Source organism: Galeopterus variegatus, unplaced genomic scaffold (assembly GCF_000696425.1).
Source record: "Galeopterus variegatus unplaced genomic scaffold, G_variegatus-3.0.2 Scaffold171, whole genome shotgun sequence".
Classification (NCBI taxonomy): Eukaryota; Metazoa; Chordata; class Mammalia; order Dermoptera; family Cynocephalidae; genus Galeopterus; species Galeopterus variegatus.
This window is the reverse complement of record NW_007726282.1, coordinates 104,151-112,583: the sequence shown is the minus strand read 5'-3', so window position 1 is coordinate 112,583 and position 8,433 is coordinate 104,151. Positions and strand designations below refer to the sequence as shown.

The following is an 8,433-nucleotide window of genomic DNA, read 5'->3' as shown; positions in this document are numbered from 1 at the left end:
TGAGGCCGAGCCGGGAGCAGGCGTTGCGCCGAGGTCCGGGCGGGCGGTGGGCAACGGCCACAGACGCCTCGAGGTCGGGTCGTTGAGGGCCGGGGGCGGGCAGAGAGCGCGGGGCGCTCGGGCCGGGGGCCGCCGGCGCCATGGGCAACCGCGGGATGGAAGAGCTGATCCCGCTGGTCAACAAGCTGCAGGACGCCTTCAGCTCCATCGGCCAGAGCTGCCACCTGGACCTGCCGCAGATCGCCGTGGTGGGCGGCCAGAGCGCCGGCAAGAGCTCGGTTCTCGAGAACTTCGTGGGCCGGTGAGCGAGCGCAGCGGGGACCGGGGGCGGGCGGCGGCCTAGGGCGCGGAGGGCGGACCGGGAATGGCGCGCCTTGCGCCGCCGGCGTAACTGCGGCCTTGCGTGCCCGGGACGGGGACAGGGAGAGGGAGGCGGGCCCTGCGGGACGCCCCGGGCGGAGGGCTCCCTCTGGGGGCTGCGGGGCTGGTCCAGGGCCCTGGGGCGGTCGCACGGACCGGGGGGCGGTGGACCCCGCCGTCTGTCTGATCCCAGCTTTCGTGGGTCAACTCTGCCATTTGGTTGCCTGTGGGTCAGGTGTTGGTGCCCGTTCTCCTCCGTCTGTCGGTCTATCAGGGGCGAAACCTGCCACTACTGGGGCGATCTCTGCGGCTGTTCTTTTATCTGGAGCAGCCCCTGCCGTCTGGTTGGCTATCTCTCTGCCCTGGGCAGATCTCCCTACCACCACCATTTGGCTGTCCATCTGTCCAGTCTCACTTGGAAGTCCCCGGCTGTCTGGCTAGCTGTCCAGGGTGACCTCTGCTGTCTGGTCACCCATCCGTGCCCCTCACAGACTTTAACACTTACCACTCCCTCTGTCCGGTTACTTTAGCTGGCCTCCGCAGTCTGACTGGCTGCACCCTAGGGGACTCTGTTGTCTGGTTCTCCCAGGCTGACTCTTCAGCTTGGTACCTGGGGAACGCTGGCTTCTCTCTTCCAAGTGAATCCTTCTGTCTGTCTGTCTTGGTGCCTGTCCATCTCCTAGTCTGCCCGTCACTACCCAGCAGCCCCTAACTGTCCCAACCCTTCTGTCGGTGTGGCAGGAGGGTGGAGGGGAGAAGGGAACTGAAGGATGAAGCTTGAATCCCTTCTCTTCTCATTTGTAAGTAGGACCCCGAGGGGAACTTTCTGCAAGATTCTTTCCTGGCCCATGTCAGTATGCTCCAGAGCCCTGGAACACAGGGGCCAGCCCCCAAGCTAAAACCTGCAAATTGGGGGCCTTCCTTGGAGCCTGGGAAGGGGCTTCTTGTCTGATCAGGCTCAATGGCAAGAGCTGGGACGCACCCTTCCCTGGGCAGCCTTGAGAAGGCTCAGCTTGGCCAGCTGTGTAGTGGGCAAATTCCACTCTCTGGGCTGTTTCCTGGATTCTGGAAGCTAATGAATGAGAACAGTCCCTGCGGCCACGGACAGACCTTGATTCTCCCCTGCCCTTCCCCCCGCCTCTTGCCTTTCTGCCTCTCAGATGGGCGGCCACTTCTCCATTCCAGGAAGTACTTTATTTCTAATGGCGTGGCTGTCAAGTGATAACATCCTCATTGTCATCATCATCGTTATAGTTATTACTGTTATCAGTGTTCATCCAGCAGGCCCCAGACTGAGCTCTTTCTTGGTTCAGCATCTTGAGTCCCACAATGAGCCTGTGGGGTGGAGGTTCTGTTATCATCCCCACTTGTGAGATGAGTTGGGAGGCTGGGGGAGGCTCAGAAAGGACTCACCATTCACCCAAGGCCAGCAGGCTGGCACACAGCAGAGCCTGGTTGGGCACCCAGCGTTGCCCTGCCTTCCCAGAGCCCTGGGGTTTTGCTGCCAGCGGCATGAATTTCCTTCTCTGCTGTTTTGTCTCTGGCACATTGCCCTCTGTCTACTGTAGTGGAAAGGTGTAGACTTGGGGGTCAGCTGGGCCTGGACTGAATCTCATGCTGGGCTCTAGGCGCCTCTGCATGGCCATCGTCTTGCCTGCCCAGGCTTCCAGTGGGCATCCGCAAAGCTGTGTCTACTTCACTTGCCTTGTGTCTTGGCACAGGTTGTTTGGCCTCTCTAAGCGTGGGCTTCCCCTCCTGAAAATGGGGTGACCACCTCTCAACAGGACTGTTGCAGGGATGCAGTGACATGGTGCATTGAAAATGCTTACTTATGGCTGGCCGGTTAGCTCAGTTGGTTAGAGCATGGTGTTGTAACACTAAGATCAAGGGTTCAGATCCCTGTACTGGCAGCCACCCCCCCAGAAAAGTGCTTACTTAGCATAATGTCCGGCACCCAGTAGGTCTACATGGATGGACAGGGCTGTCCACTTGGCTGGTTCCTTTCATATCAAGGACAAAGCTAAACAGAATTAAAGTCCTTTCAAGTTATGTAATGGATTTCAGTTAAACCTTATGGGGGTGGCACTGCTGTGATATCCCATCTTGTAGAACAGGAAACCGAGGCTCAGATAGCTGAGCAGAGCACTCTTCCTCTGCTGTTCAGAGAGGAATTGGGGGCTCTGGTTTGGGGTCTCTCTCCCTTCCCCACTTTTCCTCAATCCCTCTGCTTCTTGCCATTCCCCCCTGCTCATCCTGGCATCTGGTGACTGCCAGCCACTAATAAGCTGGCTCCTATGACAGCCTTCTCTCAGAATGCCGCAATGTAGAAATTGCTCTCTCTCTTTTTTTTTTTATTGGTGGCTGGCTGGTACAGGGATCCAAACCCTTTACCTTGGTGTTATCAACACTGTGCTGTAACCAAGTGTGCCAACCAGCTAGCCAGAAATCGCTTATTAAGAGCATTAATTTAGCACTTGAAAACCAAAGTTGTAAAAATGCCTCTCTTCGGGTATGGGGTGCTCAAACAGAGCTTAAATTCTTTGTATTTCTGGAATGTGGGTAAGACCTCTCAGCTACAAAGCCCTGCTAGGAGGGGACTGCAGGCTGGCCACAGTTTGAATCCCACTCCCTACTTCTTTTTGCGAATTTAGCCAAACTGATCCCTACTCAAGATCCTTTTTCCTCCCTTGCACCTGGAGATGTGTACATTGGGCATCCTAGCTGGTTTCAAGGAGTGCACAAGAGAGTGTGTTAAGGGCCTGTGGCCAGGCCAGGCACCTGGGGGGTTAGCATGGGCTGCTTCATTTCACTGCCTTCTCCTTGTGGATTGTCTAAGAATGTGGTCCGAGTGGGAATGGCCCAGTTCTCTCAGCCCTGTAGCCGGGGTTGCAGATCTCTGGCCCTGGAGGCTGAGGCTTGCCTGCTGGGTCTTTTGTTTCACCTTCATGGTGTTTATAAAGTTTCCTTTTTGTGAGCTGCCAATATTTAAAAATTAGATTTCACATCAAAGTCCAGACTTCTGCACTGCTAGAAAACACCCAGATTTTTTTTTTTTTTTGCTTTGTGGCTGGCCAGTATGGGGATCAGAACCCTTGACCTTGGTGTTATCAATACCATGAACACTCAGATCTTTAGAGTTTAGTGGTGTAGGGCACAGGCTGTGGGCTCAAGGCCTGGCTCTATCGTGTTTGACTGTGTACCTTTGGCCAAATGGATTTGGCTTTCTGGGTCTCAGGTTTCTTTTTTGTAAGATGGGGGTGATAACTGGACTCTCCCCTAGGGACTGGATGAATTAACACGTGGGTCCTATACCCATGGCTGCTGTCATTATAATCATTATCTGGCCTTGCCTGGCCTGCATCCCGTGTGGCACCAATTGCTTGGATTTCAGAAGGGGCAGTCACTGCTCCACCAGACTAGGAGTGGCCACGTGAACTGCCACAGTCCCCACTCTCCCTAGCTCTCACCTAGGCCCATTTTGCAGTTGCCTGGAGCTTCCTGGCCCTGAAAATCTTGGAGTTGAGACCTCTGGCTTGTCTGTCCTTCATCAGCAGATACACCTATGGCCCCAAGAAGGGAGGACATGGCTCCTTCTTGACCTGTCATTGAGCCTTGGGAGCTGGCAAGAGGGAGGGGCTAGGGACTGATGCCCGTCATTGCATACTTTTGAGACCTGGTGCAAGGGATTTAATCCCCCCTCTTTAAAACATGAGTTATAAAAGTACCTTTTTCTTAGGGTTGGGTGGGGATTAAATGAGACCATATGGAGAGCTTGGAACAATGTCCAGCACAGAAAAAGTGCTTAAAACATTAGGCATTGTTTCTTTGTTCATTGAAAAATGTTTTCTGGGCCGGCCCGTGGCTCACTCGGCAGAGTGCGGTGCTGATAACACCAAGGCCACGGGTTCGGATCCTATATAGGGATGGCCGGTTGCTCACTGGCTGAGCGTGGTGCTGACAACACCAAGCCAAGGGTTGAGATCCCCTTACCGGTCATCTTTATAAAAAAAAAAAAAAGAAAGAAAAAGAAAAATGTTTTCTGGGCAAATTTTTGGGCACTTTTACTGGGTGCCTAGAGACATAGCTCTGAGCAAGTTACCACATTCTCTGCCCTGGGGGACCTGGCCTTCCAGATGGGGGCAGATAAAGGAGAAATATGGTAGAAGGTGATAATTGTTACAGAAGAAAGGATAAAGGAGAGCTCCTATGGCGGAGAGGGAGATTACATTTTAAATAGGGGAGTCAGGTGGTATTTGAGCAGAGACTTGAAGGAGGAGGAAAGAACCCTGTAGAGACCGCAGGGAAAGCATTCCAGGCTGTGGGAACAGCCTGTGCGAATGCCCTGAGGAGGCCAGTGTAGCAGGAGAGTGGAGGGAAATAAGGTCAGGGAGGTATTGGGGTATGAAAGGATACAGGCCACTGGAGCTGTGGGGGTGGAGGGGGCTCTGAGCAGAGGGAAAGCGGCTGTGGCACTGTTATAATCTCTCTGGGGCTGGTCCTGGGCAAGCTGAGGGCTCTCTCCTCTGATTTTCAGCTTTACCTCCATGTGTGGGGGCCCTATGCCATTTTTCTTTTAACAAGAAGCAGCTGCCCCTGGGACTCTCCCATCACCAGCTGCGTTTCTATTTGGCCCGTGGTGATGTGTCCGTCCCAGGAGACATGGATGAGCCATAGGGCCACTGCCTGTGCCTTGGTGGGTGCCAGATGAATGCCCATCCATTGACACATGGCCCTGCCAGACCGAGGGGCATATGATCTGCCCCTTCGGCTGGTTTGTCCCTTCACAGATCTTAGGTGTTTAGAGCCACGTGGAAATGATGGCTCTGTTTCCATTAATCTTCCTTTGGGGCAAAATCAAATTGCATCTTGAAGATGCCATACCCAGCTCTGCCCAGGTGGGCCAGCCAGAATGGGTGGAGCCCAGAGGCATCTGTGGGAATGTGGCCGACCTGGTGCTGCCACGCACCAAATGAGTGACCTCAGTTTGCTCATTCCTCATCTGCAAAATGGGATCATGATAGTCTCTACTTACTGGGAGCAGACTGAGAATCAAATGAGCTAATCCTCGTGAAACATCAGACATTGCCTTTTGCAATCTTTGTGTTTAGCTCCATCTCCTTTTAGCCTGGATCAGGGCTCTGACGATCATTGTTCATTTGTTTTTCCTTAAAGAAAAGGAACTCATCATTACTTCATTAATGTGAATAACACCTCATTTTATTTTATTTACTGTGGGAATGTGGCCGACCTGGTGCTGCCACGCACCAAATGAGTGACCTCAGTTTGCTCATTCCTCATCTGCAAAATGGGATCATGATAGTCTCTACTTACTGGGAGCAGACTGAGAATCAAATGAGCTAATCCTCGTGAAACATCAGACATTGCCTTTTGCAATCTTTGTGTTTAGCTCCATCTCCTTTTAGCCTGGATCAGGGCTCTGACGATCATTGTTCATTTGTTTTTCCTTAAAGAAAAGGAACTCATCATTACTTCATTAATGTGAATAACACCTCATTTTATTTAATTTAATTTATTTATTTATTTTTGTCCTTTTTGAGACCGGCCGCACCGTGCTCGGCCAGTGAGCGCTGTGAGCGTGCCAGTCATCCCTATATTGGATCCGAACCCACGGCGGGAGCGCTACCGCGCTCCCAGTGCCGCACTCTCCTGAGTGCGCCACAGGCTCGGCCCAATAACACCTCATTTTAGCACACACACAATCCAGTGCTGATCAGTTGCAGGCAGCGTTCTAGCTCTGGGAATACAGTAGGGACCAGGATACACACACTCTGTCCCCCAGGTCCTGAAATGCCAGCTGGAGGCTGTTCCTGGTTCGTTTTTAAGTGGGAGTCAAAGTTTCTAAGCTGCAAGCAAATATTTGGCTTTAACAGTTAATTACATCCATTTCACGTATGGTAGTGGGAAATTGGGAACAAAAATGCCCAACAGTGGGGAATTTGGCCAATGTGTCCAGACAACTGACTATGTAATAGCTACTCAGAGTGATCTAAGAGAGTACTTAATGACCCAGGAACCTGCATAAGACCTGTTAGGTACCTGACCCAATGGGTGTGTGATCCCATCTTGTTTAAAACAGTCGTGTTTGAGAGTTGGCCCATTCACTCATTTGGGAAAGCATGTGCTGATAAGGTCAAGGGTTTGGATCCCCATACTGGCCAGCTGCTAAAAAAAACCCCAACCAGTCAGTTGTATTTGGGTAGTAAAAAGCCTGGAAAGACGTACATGACCCTAATCCCACACGAGAATTGTCCCTCCATGTGATTCGCAGTTTGTTTTTGCTCGTTTGGCTATTACATTTGTAACCAGAAAGACAAATTTCTCCAAAGCTCAGCTCTGGGCTGTCCAAATGCTTTTTCAGGATTATTTGTCCAGGAATAATGGCCCTCTCTAGGTACACAACATTGAAATCCCCTAGTAATAAGCTGGGTCATCCCTGGGTGAGGGCAGAGGATGGGACAGTTTTAGATTTAGAGTTTTCAGAGGCAGCCTGGGAGGAAGGGGCTGGTCACTGAATGGAAGGAACCCTGTTTCTCTCCCAGCATTTGGATTTTGCTCAGAGCCACATACATCTGCCAAGCTTTTGCCCAATTTGAATGAAAATGCTGAAATTATAGGCTCCTCAACTGCTAGGGAAAAAAAGAAACATCAGCTAAACCTTAATTTACTGGGGTTGCCAACGGCATGCTGTAATTAAGCCCTTATTGTGTTAAAGCTTTGGAAAAGTACAAGCCAATAATGAGATATTTATAGGGCATTAGCTGCAATCTGCATAAAAGAGGAAAATGGCCCTGCCTCCAAAGCAAGATGGTACGTGAGAAAAAAGACCGTCCAGGCATTTTAGGTTCCTGTTAGTATTGGCACTAGGTCCCTTCTGGGTGGTGGGGGATTTTCTCCCAGAGTCACCCTGCAGCTTAAACCAGGAGCTAGATGACTGTTTCAGTTTCACCTGCTGCTGGATTTTATGTTTATGACATAATAAGAGGCGACCTTTGTGGAGAATCACCCTTTGCCGTGCGTGGGGACTTATGTGTAAAATCTGACCTCATGGTCCCAGCAGCCCCGGGGGGGGCAGCTGCTGCTCTTAGCATCCCTGCTTTCCGGGTGGGGAAATTGAGGCCAGTGGGGGAGGGGGGGACTGGTCTGAAGTGGCACAGGGAGGAATACACAGGAGCTAGAGCTTGAGCCAGGTCTGTGTCCTCCAGAGCAGGACATCTGAGGACAGCAAGAATGGGAAGGTGTGGGCCTGGCTGGTGGGAATGGGGAGGAATGGTGGCCACCGTGGCACTTGTGTCTGAGTATGGGACAGAGGTCACAGATGCAGTGACTTCTGGCCTTTGGGATCCTTGGAGGTTGTTAACTGTGTGTCTAACCGGCCTGCCTTCTGTAGCACCTACTCTGTGCTGGGTGCTGGGGACCCAGCAGGGACTGAGATGGACAGAGAACAGGTGAACACTTATGTGAGCAAGAACATTCTGAAGAGGGAGATGTGCAGTGAACGTGGGGGGGAGGGAGAGAGTGGCTGGGGGGTTGCTTCAGATGGAGCTGTGCCCTGCAGTGGAACCAGCCCTGCAAAAGACCAGGGGGAAGAGCATCCCAGGCAGAGGGAGCAGCAGGTACAAAGGCCCGTCCCCCACGTGCTTGGCCTGCTGGGTGCCCACTGCAGACGTGGAAAGAACTGGTGGGCACATGGGGGTCAGGAAACTGCCTATCAGATGCCTACTTTTTCCTTTTTTAATTTTTTTGGTGTCGTCTACACCATGCTCAGCCAGTGAGCGCACCGGCCATTCCTATATAGGATCTGAACCCATGGCCTCGGCACTACCAGCACCACACTCTCCCGAGTGAGCCACAGGGCTGGCCCCAGATGCTTACTTTTTGTAAATTTTATTTTATTTTGGTAACTGGCTGGTATGGGGATCTGAACCCTTGACCTTGGTGTTATGACACTGTGCTGTAACCAACTGAGTTAACCAGCCAGCCTCCAACTTTTTCTAAATTTTTTTTTTTTTTTTTTTAAAGATGACCGGTAAGGGGATCTTAACCCTTGACTTG

At 51.9% G+C, this 8,433-nt stretch overlaps 1 protein-coding gene across 1 annotated transcript in view; it reads left to right on the top strand.

The window, feature by feature from the left end:
- DNM2 (dynamin 2) overlaps positions 1 to 8,433 on the top strand; it is a 94,147-nt gene continuing 85,714 nt past the window's right edge. Inside the window, exon 1 of the mRNA XM_008563199.1 lies at positions 1 to 301. Within this exon, the coding sequence (XP_008561421.1) occupies positions 141 to 301 (161 nt within the window). The 5' untranslated portion in view covers positions 1 to 140. The remainder of the gene's footprint in view (positions 302 to 8,433) is intronic.